The sequence below is a fragment of the Protomyctophum bolini genome (assembly GCF_963924005.1).
Source record: "Protomyctophum bolini genome assembly, chromosome: 17".
Lineage (NCBI taxonomy): Eukaryota > Metazoa > Chordata > Actinopteri > Myctophiformes > Myctophidae > Protomyctophum > Protomyctophum bolini.
In genome coordinates this window covers 22,539,850-22,564,714 of record NC_137878.1, presented here as the reverse complement: position 1 = coordinate 22,564,714, position 24,865 = coordinate 22,539,850, and the positions used below count along the sequence as shown (strand labels likewise).

Here is a 24,865-nt window from a genome sequence, read left to right as displayed (position 1 = left end):
TTCCGGACTTTCACTTGTAACAGAGTATCTCTACATTGCGACTAGAGATGTACCAATACTGTATCGGTATCGGAACAAAGCCCGATATGCCCTTATTTGGTCATATCGGGTCATATCGGTATCTGCGAATATGTCTAACCACCGATTCGACACAGGGGTAAGAGGTTGACACTATATGCCTGGCAGCTACATTATTTATTTGATAGGGTCTAGTAATGTGACAGGAACGGGGGTGAGAGATGGGGGGGAAGACATGCGGTCAAAGGCCGACGGGCTCGGGACTCGAACCTGCGTCACGCCGTCAAGCTGTATTACCGGCCGATAGGTGCCTGGACCGCTCGGCCGCGGCCATGGCCCAGAGTGGTGTTTTATTTGTATTGTTTTTTTAGAATGTTGGAGAGACAAAATAATGTTTTGTTCCAAAACATTATTTTAGGAGAGGAAAGTCCATGTTGGAAGTAAATAATGCAGACACTCTCAATCTCTCTATCACGTTCTTTCTCTTACACGCGCGCACGCACACACGCACGCACGCACGCATGCACGCACGCACGCACGCACGCACGCAAATTCAATTAGTATCCTGTTTCCCTTTTAAGTGTTTCGATGAATCCTGAACAGAAGCACCTCATGACGACGAGAGAGAGAGAGAGAGAGAGAGAGAGAGAGACCCGTTCTAGCAGACAGACGGGGGTTCACAGGCGAGGTTTGGTATATTAGGTGAGGGAGTGAAGGAGGCAGAACCTGACAGAGAGGAGAGGAGACACATCTTGAACAGGTTTGCAGCGTCTCTACATTTCTCCTGGTCTGTCTGTCTGTCTGTCTGTCTGTCTGTCTGTCTGTCTGTCTGTCTGTCTGTCTGTCTGTCTGTCTGTCTGTCTGTCTGTCTGTCTGTCTGTCTGTCTGTCTGTCTGTCTGTCTGTCTGTCTGTCTGTCTGTCCGTCCGTCCGTCCGTCCGTCCGTCCGTCTCAAATGCTCTCTTGTTGCATATCGTGAACTGCTTGTAATATCTCAGTGCTTGCCTGGAGAGAGGAGGGAGAGAGAGAGAAGGATGGTGTATAAAAGTGCAGGAAACAAGTGATGACTGCAGCGAATGCTTTCTGGAGCTTTCACAGGGCTAAGGTAGACAAGCCGACAGATGGACTGACCTACAGTATAGCATGCGGCGTGTTGTTGAGCTGAGGAGGTGTGTGACCACTCACTCTCACTTAGGGAAGGTAAAGGAATCCACCACAACTCAACAATAACGGTCCAACACACAAACGGATGAGCTGTTTTTGTGGCGATTTGGCCGGGAGAGGACAGCGATTCCCAGCAGGAGAAAAACATGTGTTTTTACGGCATTGCTGCTTCATCTCTGTCTCTGTCTCTCTCTCTCCCCCCCCATTTTTCTATCTTCAAATCCCCCTCTTTGCCTCCGACCGTTCTCCCTCGCCCCCTCCATCCATCCATCTCTCCCTCCCTCCCTCCCTCCATCCGTCTATCTCTCAATCCCTCCCTCCATCTCTCCCTCCCTCCCTCCATCCGTCTATCTCTCAATCCCTCCCTCCATCTCTCCCTCCCTCCCTCCATCCGTCTATCTCTCAATCCCTCCCTCCATCTCTCCCTCCCTCCCTCCATCCGTCTATCTCTCAATCCCTCCATCCATCTCTCCCTCCCTCCCTCCATCCGTCTATCTCTCAATCCCTCCCTCCATCTCTCCCTCCCTCCCTCCATCCGTCTATCTCTCAATCCCTCCCTCCATCTCTCCCTCCCTCCCTCCATCCGTCTATCTCTCAATCCCTCCCTCCATCTCTCCCTCCCTCCCGCCATCCTTCCCAGGTATAAGAACGTGGAGCGCCTGGCGGCCGAGGAGTACGAGAGGGATCACGTCCGCGTGCCGAAGACTCGCCCCGACCTCAGCCTGACCTTTGAACCCTCGGAGGCGTGGCCCTCGTCGTCGCGCAGCAGCACGCCGTCCTCCTTCGCCTCCCAGGAGGAGGGGGGCGACCCCGCCGACCTCGGGTCGGAGACCCCCGTGACCCCGTACACTCCCTCTGAGACCGGTGAGTACGTCTCACACTGAAGAACAGAGACGTTATAGTTGGGTATTCTCTTAGTTATGGGAATGCAGTGCTAAACTAGTGCATGCTCACGGACAGACAGCGATATGGAGAAATCTGATGTGTGAATATCTGGTATATAGCTAGCTGGTTGTGGTACTAGTGACATACTTTTAGATCTTTCACTGTATTTCATATATTTACACTGTATGTACACTGAATGGTTGACAGTTTAGTGCCTTGAGGGCTGAGGGGGATTAAAACCAGAAGTTTGTTTCAATTCCCACCGGCGCGCCCCGGCGCAATCACTCTTAACCTAAAATTGTTTCGGCTTGTAGCCTGCCATTTCAACTAATATGCAGGTGTGAGAGAGAGAAAGTGTGTGTGTGTGTGTGTGTGTGTGTGTGTGTGTGTGTGTGTGTGTGAGAGAGAGAGAGAGAGAGAGAGAGAGAGAGAGAGAGAGAGAGAGAAGTGGGGAGAGTGGGGGAGTGAGAAAGGATATGGGTGAAAGGGTCAAACAGGGTTTTGAAAGACCTTTTTGAAAGCTTGATGCCAAACATCTTGCGTAAGAGAACACACAGCCTTGTTTAGCGTCTTAGTAAAGATGTGTATACGCATGCAGCGGCCATACTGTAGCTCAAGCGAGCTAGTGTATGAGGGCCTCCGAGCTACACGCGTGTTATTCTAACCTTGCATCATCACAGCCCTGGACTGTACCGTGTGCGTGTGTGTGTTTTGAGGTAAACAGGAACCTAATTCCTCATTTCCTGTTCATATCCTGGTGCAAGCGACAGCCCACCTTTGTGCGTCTGACACATTGTTTATGTTGGTGAATGGGGTCGTGTGTGTTTTTTGTTGGTGTGTGTGCGAGCGCGCGTCGATAGCAGGCTCAAACAGAGGCCTCTTTGAAAAGTGCCAACGTCAGTCAGGTAACCGTGGCGAACAGTATTTCTATACAGTTCACCGATATAGCTAACAGTGTACTTGGAGGTGAATTATAGCGACTGTTGTACTCGCTGCACAGCTGTCCCTGGGGTCATTCGGTGTAATATTTTGTATAATCTATCTATAAATGCACCACATCTCTGTGCGTCTGTACTTGTGCATGTCTGCCATGCACGTAATTCGAGAACCGTTTGCCCCACCGACTTCAAATTCGACACACACGTTCCATGCGGGCTCTACAGCCGGGCACATGTGATAATAAGTTTACATCTCTTTAAAAAGTTCTACGAGACAGGCATGACCTGTCACCTCTATGGTTTTAACTTCATGGTTCTTGTGTCTTCGTTCGTTTTAAATGGGGTATGTATATGTACGACATTCTCCAACACTGTCTATAAGTATGCCTGGTTTTCAGGTGGGTGGTAATCCACCTGAACTGAAGCCGCACCCACAGCTGTTGTTGTATGATAAAGGGGTTACCGTTAGGGGAAGGGATGATATTGTTGATATTTGTTATTGACATTTTGATTGGGCCTTTTGAATCAAAGGCTTTCAGCTTGCAGGAAGAAACCAAAAAGTACACAGGGAAGACATAATATTCCAATATTCTAACCATACCTTCTATTAAAATAATGTTAACTCGATAAGACAGACACATACGAAACAGAAACAAGTACAAAAATCACGGCACTCCATCTTTAAAGCATCTAAAAGTGTATGTGTTCAATTTGCTGTCCGACAGGGGAGGCCGACGACTCCAGCGCCAGCGTAGAAACGGAAGAGAAAGAGCCAACCGAAGCTGTCGAAGAAGAAGAACAAGAACAAGAAGAAGAAGAAGAAGAAGAGGTGTACGACCAGAAAGACGCTGTAGAGGTAGAGGTAGAAGTAGAGAAGGACGGCGGCGAGTCGACGACAGAGAATAAGGAAGAGGAAGAGGAGGAGGAGGAGGAGGAGGAGGAGAAGGCTCGTGGAGAGAAGGAAGCCGAGGAGGAGGAGGAGGACAGCGGGATCCTGAGCGACAAGGAGCGGCAGAATGAGGAGGTGAACGAGAAGGACAACTGCTCCGCCTCCAGCATCTCCTCGGCCAGCAGCACCCTGGAGAGAGAGGAGCGGCCAGGCACCGGGGACAATGGTGAGAGAGTGATTGGTTGATTGATTGATTGACTGATTGAGCTTCTCCTTCACCCGTGCACATTCTCAGTGGTGGAAAAAGTACGGCATTGTGCCGAATATAAGACGACTCTGATTATAAGACGACAACCATTTTTCAAGACTCAAAACATTGAATGTCAAATAGTCTTTTTTTAGGATATTTCCATTGGGAAAAATAAACATACGTAGCTTGCGGAGTTAGTTCAGTCAGATGTACTCGAGGGGTTTCATGCTGTGCTCAAGGGCGCATACATATATTCAAGGGGTTAATATGCTGCATGTGTATTCAGTGTGTGCAAGACCCACACGTCATATGCTAATGTGGCAGTCAGCTGACCAATTAGGCGGGGTATTTAAGCTCACCTAGACTGCATGTTTCTTCCTGCCTTCCTTCTGCATATGGTTCATGTTTGTTGTTATGTGAAGATATTATATGCACACTTGTATTCTCATTCTATAATAAATATTGGTTCAATCTATTTGTGAGTTACAATAGGGTACTCACAATTCTTTGACAATTTAAGTAAAAGTATCAATGCTGCAATGTAGACATACTCTGTTACAAGTAAAGGTCTGGAATTAATTTACAAAAGTATCCTCAAAGTGGCGTCAAAATACAGTACTCGTTATGCACAATGTCCCTTATCACAAGTTTTCAAATTTATAAAATCATTTGAAAATAGCAGATCTACAAGCTCACAATGCGTTTTCAAATGGCAAAATGTATAGGGCAGAAGTGGTTAATGTATGTTTTGTAATAATAATCAAAATCTACAAAGTAACTAGTAAAAGTACAATATTTGCCTGAGATGTAGTGGAGTAGAAGTAAAAGTATTGGCAATTGGAAATAATCAAGTATAGTAAAAAAATACCTCAAAATAAGAACAGTACTTAAGTAAGCGTAGATAATGGTTAAAACGCTTTCTTCCACTTTCAACCTGGAATCCCTATTTTGGAAATGTCATTATTATCGTAAAAAAATAAAAACATGTTCAAAACAATTTAGCGGAAATGCCTTATCCACAAGCTCACAGCGCGTTTTGATCCGACGACGCACTGTGAGCTTTTTTGCTATTCATCATACGAACACCATATAGTCTGTGTGTGTGCGTGCGTGCGCACATGCAGGGGGGGGACACAGCTTTTGTCAGATGTAAGAAGGGGGGAAGCAGTCTGCAGTCTGTTTTCGAGGCTGAGAGCAGCCCTGTTTTGCTTGGCTGCTCCAAGGAAAACAGGCTGGGAACCACTGACTGCTGCAGTGAAAACTACATTGTGTTACATTTAGCACAGAGCAGATCTTGTTGGGGCGTACTAGCTGACTGGATGTTGTCTCATCCACGTGATTACAAGGTCCCTGGTTAGTTCAATGCCGGCCCAGATGAGAAACTATTGTCTATTGTTTTAAACAAAGCCCCAAAAAATAACAATATTTTTGCGTGCATTCTTTTCATTGGCAAAGAATTTAAGCAGCAATTTATCAGATGAAATTCTAGAAATAAATAATTATATAGTTTATTATCACTGGGGCCCACGTCGTTGCCTGAGGTTGGATGCGACACGCCTTGGGAGTGCTTTTCGCACACCCAAGGCCTTACCATTGGACTGCCGGGATTAATTAATCTATCTATCGCGCATTGCCAAGGTTTTATCCTAGAGCCAAGAGCCAAATGGCCGTAACCGGATGTTACAAACTTACAATGACAAAATGCTGTGTGTCGGGTCTTGACCGGTTGTTGTTCTCTCGGTCGGTGGTGAAAAAACCACAGCGCCTGCTGTCGGCCGTTGAAAAACCTTGTTTTCACCAGAAACGACATTCATTGCGCCGATTTGGAGATACAGGCCATTGAAAGCAGCCCATAGTGTGCAAGTGGATGCATGCGCATCTTCAAAATGGCCGCAGCCACTGTCCCACTTTGACTATTATGCAAACGAGCGGCAGTTAACGATTCGATCAGATCAAAACATGGATTAAAGAATATAAACCCTGGAAAACGTACGCTACGGTTCTGGCGGGCTACACAACTAGTTTAATCCTACGGTTACTATGGTTCTGATGGGCTACGTGTTAACCAAGACAATGAGAAAACACCATTTAGTAGTGAATCGAATAATCAGATTAACGTCAATGGGCTCTATGCACACACGTTGGAAATTACTTTAAGTAAAACTTTAAGTGTTCTTGAGTGGGTTCCAAATGGCCCCGTACGGGTGTGTACGAGTGTACAAATAGAACCAAAATGGTTTCATTTGTACACTCTCTCAGAGTTATGGGGGTTTGAGAACCACTGCACACTAAATGGAACAGTAGAAGAGCCTTAATTAGTATCATCGGTAACACCTGTGAAGGAAGTAGGGAAGCGACCCGGAAGTAAGAAGAGTTATTCTGTGTGCATATAACCTCGCGTCACCTGGTCTGTGTTACAAAATTGCCATGTGTCAGGACTCAGGAGCGGATGATATCGCTAAGTCATGTTGTAGTATTGTTTTGTAGTCTTCAGGCAGGACTGTGTACATTGGTGAATATAACTATAATCTACCTACCTACCTACATGTTGTGCCATGCAGAAACAGAGAGAGAGACAGTGCTGCACTGTTACCTGCTAATGAGAGAGAAAGAGGAGGAGGGGGGGAGAGGGGAGTTGCACCACTCGGTTCACACGGGTGTGATTTTCTATTTGTGCTATGCAAATAAACCTTTCCTTGCCTCTATTATAGGTCTTAAAGAGGTGGAAGTGAACGAGCAGTGCAGTAAGCTCCTCAACAGCAAGCTCTTCATGCTGGACATGCTCTACTCCCAGAGCACCAAGCCTAGCAATGAAGAGGAGGAGGAGGAGAAGGAGAAAGAGAAAGGAGAGGGGGAGGAGGACGGAGGGGAGGAGGTGGCCGACCGTCCTCCGGACGACGAGGCCCAGCAGAGCGGTGGCGACGACAACAACAGAGCCGAGAACTCGGAGCGGCGCTTGAACATCCGGGCCTTCGCCGAGCGATTCGGAGACCTGATCAAAGACCTGGGCTCGCACCGGCAGGAACCCGACGACTCCGGCGGGCACGAGCCGCCGCCCGAGGCGGAGGAGAAGGCCCCGCCTCCACCACCTCCTCCGCCTCCCAAAAAGGAGTCGGACACCATCTGGGACCAGCTCCTGGCCAGTCCGCGGGAGCTCCGCATCGGCGACATCAACTTCACCGACCTGACGGAGGACGACGACAAGGACATCCTGGACACGGACGTCTTCATGGGCGGTTGCGGAGACCTCCCGCCGCGGCCGCCTCCCCTGCCCCCCCACCTGCCGCCTCCCCCGCCCATGCTGGGCGGCCCTCCGCCCGCCCCGCCCATGTTGGGCATGATGATGATGAGGCCCCCTCCCCCGCCCAGCTTCAACTGCCCCCCGTCCAGCGCGCCGCCACCCGAGCCGTCGCTCTACAGCAACAAGAAGAAGAAGACCATCAGGCTCTTCTGGAGCGAGGTGAGTTATAGGCCTACTACAAATTCGTAACCTGTTCAGAGTTACGGATCTGTAACGGCCTATTCATACTCCAGTTTTCAGTAAAGAGGTGGCCACCGAACACTACAACATGACGTCACCCCGCGGTGGTCACCGCTCACACAGACACATCTCTCTGTTTTTACTAACTGTCCAGAACTAACCAGAAGTAACCGGAAACTGGATTATGAATAGGCCTTAACAGTCCATTTGGAACACCCCCATAGAACCCTGAGGGTGCCTGGACAGCACTTTGCAATAATTGCATTATTTACTATTGTTTTAGTATATTTTAATGTTTATATTATATACTGTATTTATTTAACTGTATACTAGGACAGTCCATTCCCATGAGCCATACAATGTCACTTGTCTGAGCTATAACTTCATGATCTTCATAAATAATAATGTGAAGTCTTTGAAACATGCAGCTTTAACTCATCCAGTCCATTGTTTGTACTTTGTGTTCAGGTGCGTCCATCAGACTGCCGAGAGTACCGAGACTACAGACGGAGCGGAGATTCGCTCTGGTCTAAACTGGAGTCGGTTAAACTGGATACCTCCAAACTGGAAAACCTGTTTGAGTCCAAGTCTAAGGAGATGCCAGTCACTAAGGTAAACTAGTTTAGTTTAAATGAAACGATGCAGGAACATCTGGGATCATTGATTTTTAATCATTGAAAGTTAATTGAAGTTTGAAGAATTAATAATTGATCCCTGAATCCATTTGGTAAATGCGGTGAATTTGCTCCACTGATATTTGAAAACAATACTTCACATTTGAGCTCTGATTTGGGGATACATTTTTACTTTTCATGTTAGTTCCATTCATCCACAAGAATCCTACCATGTTCCTTCATCAGTTTGAAACTTTAAAACAGGAAAAACTGCTTTTAGAACGAGAATAGTTCTCAATGTAACAAAATATATTTTGTTCTCGCAAATCTCTAGCCAGACCCCTATGCCAGAATTCATTTCATATGAATAAACCAAAGTTCAAGGTGAGAAAAAGCTCCCTTTTGTGTGTGTGCAGGAGGCAGGCATATTGTGGTTTAAGTGGCCGGTCATAATGAGGAAGGGGAAGACATTGTTGCGGCTCCATTGGAATTGTTTCCTACAATTAAGAAAATACATAGAATTTCACTCACCCAAACCACTTAAACCACTACATTTCCTATGGGCAAGTCAACTTTGTAGTCATCTTCCCAGCAATTAGTTATAGCTCAAGTTGTCTTGCTATCAATCAAACACACACACACACACACACACGCACGCACACGCACGCACGCATGCACACACACACACACACACACACACACACACACACACACACACACACACACACACACACACACACAGCCATGCATTGCTGTGGGCAGGGTAATAATGTGTATGGGATGTCACACATGACATTTACTGTAAGCCTGATATATACTTATTTGCGTAGTGGTGTCGCACACCGAAAATAGCATGTCTACAAGCTCACAGTGCATGGCAGCGAGACATGTCACAAGCTTGTAGATCAGCTGTTTTTTACAGTAGCTTTCCATATCATGTAGCAAACAGCAAGTACGGTTAATTCCACTTCTGTGAACGACATTCTCCAAAATGCACTTATTGTTATTATTTTATTCAATACTGTATCCTCTTCTGTGCCTCACACGTTTTCCACTGACCAACCGACTTTGGCTTGATTACAACCACCTGTTGTTTGCCAGCCCAAAAATGCCTATGGATTGCACCGCCATTATCTCGACACTTAAAACGTTTAAAAGGTTAAGTAAGGTTGTGTGTAGAGAGAGAGAGAGAACGTGTTGGGGGTCTAACTCCCATAAGGCCTTTAATAGAAAAAGTATGCTGTGAAAAGACAGGGTGCTCAACACAGGCCCCCTCGCGCTTTGAACTCAAGCCCCCGCGTTCCAAAACCGCAGCTCTTGTAAGAGGTGCACCAATTAAAACAGTCACTCTCTCCACCGGTGGAGCGAGAACAGAGTGGTGGTGGTCCCACTCTGTGTTCTTTTTGGATGGAAATTGGTTGAGTTTGACTTATCAATGAGCAAGCCTTAGGATCCAAGTTTTGTAGGACCACCAGGGGATTAAAACACCAGTGGTGGAAAAAGTTACTTTTACTTAAGTGAAAAATATCAATACTGCAATGTAGAACTCCTCCGTTAAAAGTAAAAGTCCGGAATTCAAAATGTACATTGAGTAAAATGACAAAAGTATTGGCCTCACAATGTACTTAGTTAAAGCGCCAAAAGTAGAAAGTATACTCACTATGCAGAATGTTAAATGTACTTAGTTACCGGTACTTTCCACAAAAATACATTGGACTGTTTTATAAGCTGTTTCTCCCCCAAAAACGGGCCGCAGGACTGTTCTGCTAGTGAAGGCCACAGTTTGGATCAAATCGTAACCGAACGCCTTCTGCTTCTGAAGGGTTTGATTTGATGGATATTTTGATAGAGATGTTTGTACTGTACTGTACTTAATACAAGTCCTATCGTGCTATAGGAATTTACGAATACAGTTGAGTGTCAAGCAGGTATTCTGTCTCATGTATAGTATCATCATTGCAGAATGTACTACTAACTCAATGAAACATTATACAAGTCGCCCATATTTTGTCCTGGATAAACCTCAGTGTCTCAGCCATGCATCTTACCAAACCATCGGCAACACGTTTTGTCTATGTTTGAACATGGCGAGTTCCTTCACTCTGTCGTCAATTTATATCCAAGGCGCTTTACAGTACATAGATTGTGAATTACATTCACCCATTCACACACATTCATACACCGATGGCGGCGGAAACCAAGGCACCAACCAGCATATCAGGAGCGATTAGGGGTTCAGCGTCTTGCTCAAGGACACCTCGACACTAACTCTGGGGGAGCCCGGGTTCGAATTGGCAACCTTGCGGTTTCCATCCAGCCACTCTACCGCTGAGCTGAGCTTTTATTACCTCTTTTTTATTACCTCACACAGGGCAAATATACACTGGGTATGTGGTTAAGTAAAATATACAAGCAGAGCCATTGTATAAGTCAATCACTCTATAGCACTTAATAATGGCAGCAGCTAAGCCTTAGCACCTGCTTCTCCGTCTCTGTATATGATGTGGCGAGGGAGTTACAACTTCCCTCCACTAATCCCATATAATGGTCACATCATGTGCTTATTTGCCGTTTTTGTATTACACACGGTAACTGAGAACATAAAATACAGGAGCACCTTAAGTAGACACAAGTACACACAAGCACGTAACCCTATACGTAACACAACCCACCGGCGATGCAAATTCTTCAGCTCCTGTCCTGACCTTGCCTTGTTTCCCAGAATTCTCACAGACCGTTTCAACGGTATTGAAGTTCCCATATAATACTGCCAGCTCACAAAGGAAGGAGAGAGAAAATAGAGACGGACGCAGTATTGACCGTGTGTGTGTGTGTGTGTGTGTGTGTGTGTGTGTGTGTGTGTGTGTGTGTGTGTGTGTGTGTGTGTGTGTGTGTGTGTGTGTGTGTGTGTGTGTGTGTGTGTGTGTGTGTGTGTGTGTGTGTGTGTGTGTGTGTGTGTGTGTGTGTGTGTGCGCGCGCGCGCGTGTGCCTGTGTGCCTGTGTGTTATAGAAAACAGCAGCGGATGGCAAGCGGACAGAGATAATAGTCTTGGACTCCAAGAGGAGTAACGCCATCAACATCGGCCTGACGGTTCTGCCTCCGCCTCGCACCATCAAGACGGCCATCCTCAACTTTGACGAGTACGCGCTCAACAAGGAGGGCATAGAGGTAGGGCAACTGGCGGCCCGGGGGCCACATGCGGCCCCCACCTTCACTTAATGCGGCCTGCGGGTTAATATCAGAATAGAGATATATTATTGATTTCAGCTGTCACAATTCCAAACATGCAAACATGAGCCCCGTTTCAATGACTTCAGTCTGATATTTGTTGCTGAATGACTAGTATTAGAATTGTATTGTCTTTTTATGTCCAATGTATTTGCATTTAAGTTCAAAAAGAAAAGAAAATCTTCAACCATTTCAATTCAAATATCAACAAGCTCAAAACACGTTGCAGTGCAGCACGTTTTGAGCTTGTAGATCTGCTTTTTTTTATACGACAGTATATGCCATGAGTCAGGGCCCTATTTTCGTCAGTCCTTACCCCTTGTCCCCAAACTTCTTTGACTTTTTATTTTATTTATTTTTTACAAGAGGAAGGGAGGCACTGGAGCAACTCAGACAGTTTAAGCCCTTCTTTTATTATCAGGGTGCACCCTGATAATAAAATAAACTGTCTGAGTTGCTCACCAGTGCCTTCCTTCCTCCTGCAACCTGTCCTGCCTCTGAGATGCACCAGACTGGCTTAATAGGCCTGAGACGCGGTTGGAACTCCCTTCTGCAGCACATTTACAAGCACACAACGCGTCGATGTAGATCGGCTAGTTGAACAATTTAAAAATGTTTTTCAAAATAGAAAAAAAGCTAGGGAAAATAGTGCCCATAGAGCTCTGTTCGGAGCGGTATTAGTTTCCAGAATGACATCTGAGATATATTTACACAGACTTATCTTCTCCCACACCTCTTCTTTAGAAAATCCTAACGATGATCCCCAGCGAGGAGGAGAAGCAGAAGATCCAGGAGGCCCAGCTGGCCAACCCTGACATCCCTCTGGGTTCGGCAGAACAGTTCCTCCTCACCCTGTCCTCCATCAGCGAGCTGTCGGCCCGACTCCAACTCTGGGCCTTCAAACTGGACTATGAGGCCACTGAGAAGGTATGCATGTGAGCGCGGTTCTTTGTGTGCGCGCACGTGTGTGTGTGTGTGTGTGTGTGTGTGTGTGTGTGTGTGTGCGTGTCTTGGCGGATCTGATCCGAAGAATTTGCTTTTGCGAAGAAACTATGGACAAACAGACACAATTATTGGGTTGGTTGCATTCTTCGTTTGTACACGCATCAAAATGTGGATTGCTCTGACACAAGAACAGACCACAACACATAATGCAAGAAAATGCACGAGTAAAATGTGTACACACACCCCTCGGGTGGGTGCTGAGGAAAAGACAGGAAGCAGAGCTGGAGGCAGAGACTGCTATAAATGTTGAGTTTCTCTCTGGGAGTAACAAGGATGGATAGGATCAGGAATGAGTACATCAGAGGGACAGTGCATGTCAGATGTTTTGGCGATAAACCCAAAGAGGCCAGACTGAGATGCTTTGGACACGTAAAGAGGAGGGATAGTGAGTATGTTGAGGTTGGAACTGCCAGGCAGGAGGCCTCCTAGAGGAAGACCAAAGAGAAGATGTATGGATGTAGTGAAAGAGGACATGAAGTCAGTTGGTGTGAGAGAAGAGGAAGCAGATGACAGGGTGAGTGAGGGTGCGTGCGTGCGTGCGTGCGTGCCATGTCACATGACTGTCCGCGTGTATTAGCATCCCTGGCGTGCAGACAATGATGGTCAAAAACCGCAAAACAACAGCATCATTACTTGTTTAGAGGCACCTAGTCCCCCCCCCCCCCGTTGGCACGCGGACATTCTTCAGTCAAAACAAAAACCGAAGCGAGAGCAAGAGTTCAAAGTCAAAATAGCGGAGAGAGTGGAAAAAACATGCCGCTTCTCCCACGCTGTCCTGCAAATTTGTACGGTTTTCCACAGGATGCCGTTTGCCTTTCATCTCACTCTAGAGAGGAAGGCACGACTCCTGACCACACTGATCCTCCTCACTGGACTCCACGGGATGGTTTAGTAGCAGGAGGCTTAATGGAGGGCATCATACCATGCAGATGCACTCGCTCTCTCTCGCGCACGCACATACACACACACACACACACACACACATGCACACAAACTGCACAACAACAAAAAGGTTCGGGTAATCAGAACCACATTTGACACCAATAAAGGCCGACGGAGATGGCAACCTTTGCACAACCTCTGGTGACCTTTAACGAGGGACTTAAACAAGGACAGATGATTAGCAGCGGGAGACACACGGACGGTGCACCTGCTGCTGCACGCTTTAAAGTAACTCGAGTCCTTAATGAAACACAGCCGGGCCGGAGTCTTAACTGACATAGTTAATGGTGTCTGTGTGTGTGTGTGTGTGTGTGTGTGTGTGTGTGTGTGTGTCTGCGCGTGTGCGTGTGCGTGTGCGTGTGCTCTCCAGGAAGTGGCGGAGCCCCTGCAGGACCTGAAGGAAGGCATGGAGCAGCTTGAGAAGAACAAGACCCTGCGTTACATCCTGGCCACGCTGCTCGCCATCGGCAACTTCCTCAACGGAACCAACGTGAGTCTCGCCTCCCTCCCTCCCTCCCTCCCTCACTCCTTCCCTCCCTCGTCTCGTCATTTCCCACTTCACTTCCTTTCATTAAAGGTTCATGTCACCGTAGGATTACAATTTTGCAGTTCAGGCATTTAGCAAAAAGCTCTCATCCAGGGTGACTTATACCAGTGCGAGAACAGAGTAAAGGACATGAACCCCTAGCCGACCACAAACGACAGGGTACGGACGTGGTCACATAAGTACAGTGCAAAGAAGAAAAAACAGAGTAACTAGGATACCAGGTAAAAAAATAAATAACCTAACGTGAACAAGTCATCAACATACATCTGCATCGAAAAAAGAAAATAGTCGAGGGGAGGTACAGTAGAGTCAGTTGTTTTCAGACTGCGGCAGAAAGAATGGGGAGTGGGCCGCCGAGATTATGTTTACGGAGATTTTCTTTTTATTATATGCATAATATGTGACCAATCTTGACTATATCGGTAGAGGACGCTAATTTTACGGGTTGATGTACTTTTTATTTGCATTGTAATCCCCATAGGTTTTTTTAGATCGGCTCATATTAGAACTGACCACAATTCTTATATGAGATGATTTTAAGATGACCCAATGTTGTTGTTCTCTATAGAGAAATTACTTACGTGAACCAGGGGATGAGCGAGTGACTTCAGGATTTATAGGCTCATGTTCTGTGTGTGTGTGTGTGTGTGTGTGTGTGTGTGCCCCAGGCTAAGGGCTTTGAGCTGACCTATCTGGAGAAGGTGGCGGAGGTGAAGGACACCGTCCACAAGCAGTCCCTGCTGCACCACGCCTGCTCCGTGGTGGTGGAGAATTTCCCCCAGAGCACGGACCTCTACTCAGAGATAGGAGCCATCACACGCTCAGCCAAGGTCAGGACGACCACCAACACATGAAACCTGTGTAAAATATCCTGTGTTCCATGCACACACGCCATTTTGTTACAACTGATACTAATGAAGGCTCTGTTCCATTCTGGTCAAACAGAGTCAGGGTGCTGCTATTGTGCATGTTGGCTCACTGGAAACACTCTGCTACACCACAGTGGGTCTCAAAGTGTCCTTGATGGAACAGAGCCTTAATTAGTATCATCGGTATCACCTGTGATAGGGAAGCAGCCCGGAAGTAGGAAGAGTTATTCTGTGTGCATAGAGCCCATTCAGTTATTTATTCACCATCTCTTGCTCAATACTTACAATGAGGTGACTTAAGCCGAGCTGGCTTGCTCATCACATGGTCTTTTTCAGGTGGACTTTGACCAGCTACAGGAGACCCTGGGTCAGATGGAGCGTCGCTGCAAAGCCTCCTGGGACCACCTGAAGATGATCGCCAAGCACGAGATGAAACCCGTTCTGAAACAGAAGATGTCCGACTTCCTCAAGGACTGCGCCGAGAGGATCATCATCCTGAAGATCGTCCACCGCAGGATCATCAACAGGTACTAAACTAAACTAAGGCTTGACAAGCATGGATTATTATGATAAGGATTACATTTATCATTATAACTTGTTGGGCACTGGCTTACTTGGAACGATGCAAGTTGGAATTGCCCCCCCCCCCCCCCCCCCACACACACACACACACACACACACACACACACACCTAGTTATTGCCCCACCCAGTTATTATGCCCATACATGGAGTTCTTTGTCATGCATTTATGCAGATGTCAGAATGATGTCGGAACAGGCCAGCTCCATATATGGAGATATAGGGATGATCAGGTCCAGAGCCCGGGCAGAGGCTTTTATGTTGGTTCTGGACAGCGGTGTATCCGACCGACTCGACAACGGGCACTGCACTCCCTGTGCGGGGTGTGGAACGCGTGTCGAATTTGAAGTTGGTGGGGCTTACGTGGATTACACACGTACAGACGTACTGTACATACGTACACACAGAGACTTGGTGCATTTATAAATAGATACATTTATAGATAGATGACAATTACCATTGCTACTACTGCTATTGTCACTGCTACAGTTACTGTATTAGACTGCAACATAATTCTTCTACTACTACTACTACTATTATTAATAATAATAATAATAAGGGTAATAATAAGGATGAGACAGCTGAAAAAAGTGCTTGACAAAAACAAAATAAAAAGTATGATGTTCAATACAATGAAAGAAGAAAATGATGACACTCATGCATAGATCTCAAAATTCTCTCCGGACACTGTCAAACAACAACAACAACAACAACAACAGAGAACAATTCTATGATTCTGTGCCTTTTGTGTTGTCCTCCTCATGTGATTGTTGCGGTGCGTGTCCTCCAGGTTCCATGCGTTCCTGCTGTACCTGGGACACCCGTCCTACAGCGTCAGAGACATCAGCGTCCACCGCTTCAGCAAGATCCTCAGCGAGTTTGCGCTGGAGTACCGAACCACGCGCGACCGCGTGCTGCAGCAGAAGCAGAAGAGAGCCGACCACCGCGAGCGCAACAAGACCCGCGGCAAGATGATCATAGACGTCAACGCACCTGTGAGTGTCGCGGACACGTGCACGGTGCACATGCAATGCTCACGCATATGCGCGTGCACACACACACACACACACACACACACACACACACACACGCACACTCACGCACACTCACACACTCTCACACACTCTCACACACTCTCACACACTCTCACTCACTTACTCCTATATCTCTGCAGTCGGGAAGAAACCATCGAAGTCCAAAAAGTTAATTTTTCAGGAAATGAAGAAAACCTTATATTTTGAAAACAAAGCAATACTGCCTCATCAAAGTTGGTGTTGTGACTTTATATATTATAGGGGGAGAGGTGGCGGAGTTAGCTGCTTTAGCCAACAGTTTGAGGGTCCAATGGAGCGCTTTTTAATACTCTCCATTGGTTAAATATTTTTTTTGGTGTGTTCAATAGCATTGATTTACGGGGAAAAAAATCTAAAACCTCAGAAATGGAGTTAGGTGGTTTCGTCCCGACAGAAACGATATGTTTTCTTTATTAAATTATTATCTAAGTCAATCCCTCTTTTTCGTCTCTCACTGTCGCCTATTTCTGTTCATTTTCTTTCCTTCGTGTCTTCTTTACTCTTGGGCTCTCTCTGTCCCCTTGTAGTCTGATGACGAAGAGGAGCGAGAGGTATAACCATGCGTGCATGTCAGTTGTGTGTAAAGGCGTGCGTGCGTGCGTGTGCATGAAACCTCTAACCAGGAGCAGACCATTTTCTCTGACATGTTGCCTTTTCCCCACCTTTTTAACCATTGGACTCACATAAAGTATTTGCTGTGTCACAATGAACTAATCCAAAAGCGTGTGCGTGTGTGCGTGCGTGCGTGCATGCGTGCGTGCGTGCGTCTGTGTGTGCCCTTTAGCCTTGAGCACTGGCATGTTTAAGTCAAAATCCAAGCAAATAAGTTGCCAAATTCTCGCCGTTCTTTGACTAACCGACATTCTCGTGGTCAATGCATGACATTGACCACATTGTGTGTGAACACGGCCAACGTATTTAAAGCTGCACTCTGTGCTACACGTTCCTGTTTTATGGTGGATTCGACCTCATGTCAACCAGTAGTGGTCATATCCTACACCAGTGGTTTTCAACCTTTTTCATATCAAGGCCCATTATTTTGATTGCTATATTATATTATATTATATTTGATGAGATTTAGACTTGTCTGACCCAAAACTAAAGAATTTTGTTATCGTTGGAAAATGATTTTTTCCACAATTTCCGTTCTCTAAATATGTAGACTTCTTGTAAATTAAGTAATGCAGATGTTTAACAACACTCTCAAGAGTTAAAGATCTATAAGGGTCCATTTGGTTAACAACTCTCCATCATTTAGCTGCATGGGGACCACCTGGAACCTCCTCAAGGACCACTGGTTGGAAACCACTGTTCTAGAACAACAACGATCAAAATGTCTTCAATAGAAGAGCCGAGCCAATAAACACCACCAGATTGGTAAAAGAAAAACATGATTATGGGCTGGGCAGCTGGCGCCGCGGTCTGGACAGTGTACTGTACGTCTCGCGGGGTTCCAATTCCGATCCCGACAAACATTGCTGCGTGTCACTCCCCCCACCCGTCTCTCTCTCTTCCAATTCCCTGTCATTCTACTGTACTGTTCTATAAATAAATAAAAGACCCCCCAAAAAAACACACAAAAAGCATTATGGGAATTGTAGGAATTCAGCAATCCAGTCAAACCCTAGTAGTCAAACACACAGACCTCATTATTTTTCTGGCCATAGGGTGCGCATTTCAAATTGTGCTACAAATACCTGCGGTTTCTTCCAGCGGTGAAATGTCCCTTTAAAGTAAAGCTTGAATTATCCCCCCAGAGGAAAATGACTATCAGAGATAAATTCATATTTGATCTGTGTCTTCATCAGAGCGGTGGTGGTCGGTATGGCTCGGGCAGCAACCACAGCGGCAGTAACAACAGCGCCCCCGGTGGCCACGGCGGGGAGGCGGAGCCGTCGCAGCCGGCCGGTCTGGGCCACGAGGAGGACGTCGCCGAGCACGAAGGCCTGAAGGCCGTGCTGAGGAGCACCCTGAGCGGCGGCGGTGGAGACAGGGAGAGCACGCTGGGCTCGCCGGGGCTACGCACGCGCCTCAGGTCACGTCCGGGGCGGGGAGGTGAGTGAGAGAGGAGGACTTCTGGGTTGACCCATTGTCACCTTATAGCTTTTAACCATTATTTTAAACTTTTAGCCGTTGAAAAATAGCAGATCTGCAAGCTTGAAGCGCGGCACCCGGTGCGGAACTCCAGCTTATAGATCTGCTAGTTTGGGATAATTGCGAAAACACGTGCAAATCTTTGAATATGTGTTCTTTCCCAGCGAACGTTTTTCAACTCAAATCTTTGCTTCTTAGGGTGGAGGTCGGTGGCCAAATATATATAATTAATATTATATAATTGTAGGGCTCCTTCACATGGAAAGGTTTGAGAACCACTGACATAGATAGGTTATTCAGAAAAATTATTTAGAAGATTATTTTTTCTTTTTAGCTAATTTAACCTATTTAACCAGTGTAAACAATGCGTCACTTCTATGCGACACATTGTGAGCTTGTATTCTATTTTTACATTTGAAAACTTGAAATGAGACATTCCGCCTAAAAAGAGTACTTTCTACTTTTGATACGTACATCTTGTCCTAACCAATACTTTTGTACTTTTACTCGATTAAAATGATGTATTTCTGGCCTGGTGTCCGCTCAGGTCGCAGCGCGCCGGCGATGGCGACCATGCCGCCGGCGTCTGTGTCGCCGGCGGACGAAGCGCTGACGTGCGGCGACGCCGACGCCGATGACATCATGGAGCGCATCGTGAGGTCCGCCACTCAGGGCCCGTCCACCAGGGCACAGCCACGCGAGAGGAGGAGGTCACGGGCCAACCGCAAGTCACGTACGTCCTCTGTCCTTCTGTCTGTCTGTCTGTCTGTCTGTCTGTCTGTCTGTCTGTCACACATGTGTTGTCAGTGCAATGGCAAGATGATTTTCCACTTGTAATAATAGTGACAAAATAAAAAATTAAATCACGTGCATCAACATAGAGTTCTGTGTTGAAGTATGTAGGACAGACCACCTCTGGAAGTATTCCTTTATAGTTCCCAGCTAGGCAAACTATTCACATAGTTTATTAATGGGACCCAGGTTTTGTCAAATCTCTTAATGGAGACGTTGAGCGCGCGGCAGATTTGTTCCAGCTTGATGTTCTGCGTCACATCTTTGATTCATTGGTTGTGTGATGGAGGGGTTACATCCTTCCATTTAAGTAGAATAGCCTGTCTTTGTAGCTAATAAAGAGGAGGCAATGACCTTCTGTAGTGCAAGTGAGCAGCCAGGGAGAGGTTGTTCGGCTCCATCTGGAACTGAAAATCCAACCAAAAATATTAAATCGTAGGCAAAGGCATGATATTACAGCCTTAAAAATTGGGATGGGATGACCAGAAAGGTTTCCAGACACGTGGAAGATGGATGCTGCGGGGCCTGGTTCAACTAAAACGTTGACTGAGAATAACATGGGGTCATCTTAGTTGACTACATGCTGTATTTTGCGTGTCTTAAGTACCAGGTCTTATTACTTAATTTAAGACCTGGAGGCGTGATCGATGCCATTTGGCTATTCTGAGTGGCCAAAGAGCATTGACCACGCCTCCAGGTCTTAAGTTAAGTAATAAGACCTGGTACTTAAGACACGCAAAATACAGCCATGTCTCATAATTCATATAAGAATTGTGGTCCAAAAAGAATCAAACTGTCTCTGCGATATTGTCAGGGAGGTGTCTCTGTATCGTTTGCGACAGTCAGTCACTCATATTTGATACAGTCTGTTTCTAGCGAAAATGTAACTAATTCGGCAGCAGTAAAAATTCAAGGATGCCTGACCTGAATGTCAGTGTGTGGTAAATGTGACATGTTTCTAAGTATTCAAGGTTTGGCCTTCTAACTTCTGTTACAGTGAGACGGACTCTGAAGAGTGGACTGACGCCAGAGGAGGCTCTGGCTTTGGGACTATCTGACTCTGACATGCAACTGTGATATGAACCGCTGGCTCACGTCACCACAGAACCAACTGTGATATGAACCGCTGGCTCACGTCACCACAGAACCAACTGTGATATGAACCGCTGGCACGTCACCACGGAACCCGGTCCTCAACCCTCATTTGATGTGTACTGTCGGTGAGACTGCCTTCCCCCACACCTTCAGAATGCCGCTCAGCCAATCGGAAGCCCCGTATAGAACGCGAGTGGGCAACAAATCGCGTGTTTGCTTGCTGTGTGTGACGCCACCGCTGCCGTTTCCATAGTATATTTTGGTTTGGGTTTTTCGCTACTGGGTGGAAACGCAGCAACGGAAATGGTGGTGGTAGGGATGAAGAGGAGAAGACCGAGAAAGTCAATGTTAATGCGTCAGCATAATATTCAAACTGTTACAGTACATCTGAGTACATCCTCACAGAACGTGACTATTATGTGGCGATAACGTGGTGCAATTTATATTAAGAACGAGGTGATTTTTTTCACCGCAAATAAAGGCATCAACCTGTATGAATGAGGCATCATCAACTATATGAATAGTTTGGGTGCAAAGTATATGGATTTATGGAAGCATAGGATTTAAAGGGTTTAAACAGTGGTTTTCAACTCCAGTCGCCAGGACTGCTGCTGTTTTTTTTGTATTATTGGAGACTCGTTTAGGCTTGGGACATCAGGTGATTGCATTTAACTACCTGGCACGATAGACAAATTAGCAATAGGCTGGTTTCCCCAAGACCACATTGGAGAACTTTCCTAAGGTTTTTCAGGGCAAAGGAAATAGCAATGCAATATTTGTTGAAAATATCAGAAACATTTAAAAGTGGTTAACTTCGATCACACTGCCTCAAAATGATGGGAAACATTTCTGTCATGGTCATTTAAATATATTTTGCATTTGATAACAAAGGGATGTATGCTTGTGGGCTTCTGTAGTGCCGACATTATTACTTTTCTTTTATTGAAGCTGTGAACTCTGGATGTATTCTGAATTGGGGTTTATTCACTTTGGGATTCTGCTGGGTGCATTGTTCCCTTCTCGTCCATTTTCAGACAATCCCATTAGAAGCCTACAGGAATAATGACACTTTTCTGAGAAACCAGTTGATGTGCAAAACACAACTGCATGCTTCTGTCGCTGGCGCCACTATAGTGTGTAATATATTTGTTGTATAGTACCATTTTTAGGAATGTGAAAGGGTTGCTGCATTATGACATGTGCCTTTAATTTTAAAGGGGACAATAGCACACAGTATATTTTTGCCATGTCTTTATCGCTTTCTCTCTCCCACTGTCATTCTCAGAGAAATGTTATTATTCAATAATGTAGCTAGCTGATTCATAACAAATTAATATGAGTGCTGGATACATGTTTTACTTTTGCTTTTTTATTATCTTGGTCAAATGTTTTAGTGTTTTAATTGTCTAATTTATTGCAGAACTCAGATACTCACTTTGTTACTATAACAAACAATGTCTCGCACCTTATTGGTTCTGAAGGATAATAGATGCTCATATTGACAAGAATGACTGAAGAAATGTGCACAAAAATGAATTCTACACTTTTATCTCAGAGGAACTGTTAATAAGTTGTAAAAACGACACAAAAAACAGGCATGGAAAGAAGTGGAAATTGTAAAAAAAGAAAAAAAAAGAAATTATATATATATATATATACTTATTTTGTTGGAAATGCAGAGAATTCTGTACAAAATGTGTAAATGCCCTCTCCAGCTGCGAAGTACTGTAGTGTGCATGATTAGTGTGTTCCACGTTTTGTATTATTTTTGTAATTTCTGTAGAATGTGTATGAGAAGAAATAGTAAAAAAAAAAAAATAATAATAATGGCTATTTTGTGAATTATAATTTAAAGGTTTAAAAGACAAACACGGCACAAGGAACGCATATTCACGCATATTCATGTCCAAAACTGTTCACTTTTCAGGATTCAAATGAATGCAGATCTGCTACTTTTAATGCTCGTGTGATGCTGTAGTATGATTGTAGTATGATCAAGTAGGCCGTTCATTTACAAAAAAAGAATAATATAACACAAAAAGTAAAAATATTTAGATAAGAGGTTTCTGCCCGACAGCAACACTTTGCTCATCATGTTGCTGCTTAGTCCAGGTGAAGGGAGCCACACTGTTGGAGTTGGAAAAGCATCCGGGGTTTTGATTTGCTTCTGGCTCTGCGGTCATGCTTCATGTCATAAGGAACTTGAACGTACATACATTGTGGAAAAGCTCTGGATTATCTTGTACAACAGACTTTGTTTGCCGTTGTCTCCTCTCCACCTCAACAGGCTATGCGCACACACATGCTCAGCTTCATTTGAGAATGTCCACTTCTTCAGGTATTCTTTTGGTGAACTGAACACAAACACCACTAACTTGCGGGGTGTATTCACATTCTGAAATTAAACAAATACAACAAAACCTGCAGAGTGAAAATGAGGTTGTGCACATCATCTGTCATATATGTCATCATGAGAGTGAGTGTGTGAGAGAGTGGGTGCGTGCGCATGTGATTTCTATAAATTCACACAAATGAAAAGTCCAACTTTGACCCAGCTTGCAAGCTGTGAAAAGGTATTTAATACAAAGTAATATTTTTTGTGAATTTAATGTGTATTTTGAGGACATCATATAGACCTGAAGCTTACCAGAGGTTTTTTCCCCAAACACAGAAAAGTCTCAGGATTTGTGTATGTACCACTAAAGCACAAGCATCCCCTGATGTGTACTGTACTTACTCAATATTTCCAGCAGAGGGTACCAGAGTACTACTTTTGTTGTTATGATCATGCCTGAAAAAAAAAGTAACCACACACCCCCACCCCTGCAGCTCCTGGTTGCTTTCACTTTCAACTCTTGAAGGGCTAAGTTCAATAAATGGATTGAATAATAACAATGGGCAAAAACGCTGTTTGTATTCATCTTCACCATTATCATGTACAACGTATGCTCTTGCTCTACAACTGTACAACAACTTGGGGGAAAATAATATTTCTCATCCAGTGATGGTAAAGACATTCAACTTAATGTATTCTTTACAATGACACTATGATTGAACACCTGGGTGTGGCAATAGTAATCTCAACCTTTATGAACTGTGTTTGCACAACCTGTTCAGAAACACTTTACAATGGCAGACGCCTGAGATTCTTCTGCCATTGAAGTCAAGGGTTGTGACATTTGTTTGTTGAACTTGTGACCAATCTTGAGATCATATGGAATGTACACTGTCACATACAAAGACATCGGCAGAGAAAGAGAAAGACAGCTAGGGAGTGTTCTCACCGGGATAGGTTGTTGTCATGCTCTCTGGTTGTCTCGGAGTCATGCATGTAGTTTTCTCATCAGACACAGTCTGGATTTAGCAAGGCCTGCCTTTAGACAATCAGATAAAAGCAAATAAAGGTTACACAGTAATGGAGGAATTATTACTCATTTAAAACTCCTTTAAAAGGTGTACCAAGCTGGACAAATGTGACTTAAATTGCCACAAAATCAAATGTATGTATTGAATTTTGATCCCTAAATGGCCCATATTAATACAAGTAAAGTTGATGCAGTAACCAATATTCTAACAAAAGTATTGCTGACATGAAATGAAAAGTCATTATAATGTTAATGCATTGATTGATTGATTGATTACTTTAGTCAGATATGTAGACAGCACGGAGGTGAAATAACACCTCCTTTGGAGGGAATTAAAATCTTTCGTGCTTTTGCCGGGTGTGACACTGTATGTGCGTTCACTGGCAGAGGAAAGAAGACTGCCTGGTAAACATTAGTGCATGCCAAGTAAAGTAAGTGAAGGATAAATGTTCCTGCTAGAGCAGTTTGTGGTGCTCATGTATGACCGAACCAGTGAGTGTACGATTGATTGATTCATTCATTGAAATATTTATTAACAGTTTGCAGAATTACAGTACATTTCAAGCACAAACTCAATACAAAGACTGTTAACTGTGAGTGGACGACCCAATTAAGCATTACACTTGTTTACAACAGGCTCCACATTGTTCAATTCATCAAAACATTTAGAGACATACAAATAGACACTTCTATATAGTTAAAGAACAGAACAGGAATTCATCATAATTATAGGAAGCAAAAAGGGAAAAGATACAATGAGGGGAAAAGGGGGGGGGGGGGCGGGGGGGGGATTCAGATTTTACAGAGGCCAGTTTCGAATTGCAGCCATCCGTAGGTGCCCTTTGAGAGCGGTTTTGAAGGAGTCAAGGGATTCACATGTCTTAATGACTGTTGGTAGGGCGTTCTACATTTTGGTGGCATAGGAGCGAAAATAATTTAGTCCCTTGTTTGTGCCGAATCTGGGTTGTACATGGTTTGTTGCACTCCCTCTGTTGTTGTGGGTGTGGACTTCGTTTACATTAAGGAAGTATTTAGA

At 45.1% G+C, this 24,865-nt stretch overlaps 1 protein-coding gene across 3 annotated transcripts in view; it reads left to right on the top strand.

Annotated features, from left to right (window-relative positions):
* Positions 1-20,546, top strand: part of fhod3a (formin homology 2 domain containing 3a) — a 79,813-nt gene extending 59,267 nt beyond the window's left edge. For 2 of the 3 annotated variants that reach the window (XM_080788189.1, XM_080788191.1), the window contains 14 exons: positions 1,822-2,045; positions 3,730-4,119; positions 6,855-7,603; positions 8,093-8,236; positions 11,249-11,407; positions 12,212-12,394; positions 13,785-13,904; positions 14,630-14,791; positions 15,167-15,357; positions 16,201-16,405; positions 17,011-17,034; positions 18,292-18,538; positions 19,125-19,310; positions 20,367-20,546. In XM_080788189.1, coding sequence (XP_080644315.1) covers positions 1,822-2,045; positions 3,730-4,119; positions 6,855-7,603; positions 8,093-8,236; positions 11,249-11,407; positions 12,212-12,394; positions 13,785-13,904; positions 14,630-14,791; positions 15,167-15,357; positions 16,201-16,405; positions 17,011-17,034; positions 18,292-18,538; positions 19,125-19,310; positions 20,367-20,446 — 3,064 coding nt within the window. In that variant the 3' untranslated portion in view covers positions 20,447-20,546. The remainder of the gene's footprint in view (positions 1-1,821; positions 2,046-3,729; positions 4,120-6,854; positions 7,604-8,092; positions 8,237-11,248; positions 11,408-12,211; positions 12,395-13,784; positions 13,905-14,629; positions 14,792-15,166; positions 15,358-16,200; positions 16,406-17,010; positions 17,035-18,291; positions 18,539-19,124; positions 19,311-20,366) is intronic. The other variant, XM_080788190.1, reaches the window with a different exon arrangement.
* Positions 20,547-24,865: the final 4,319 nt, after the last annotated feature.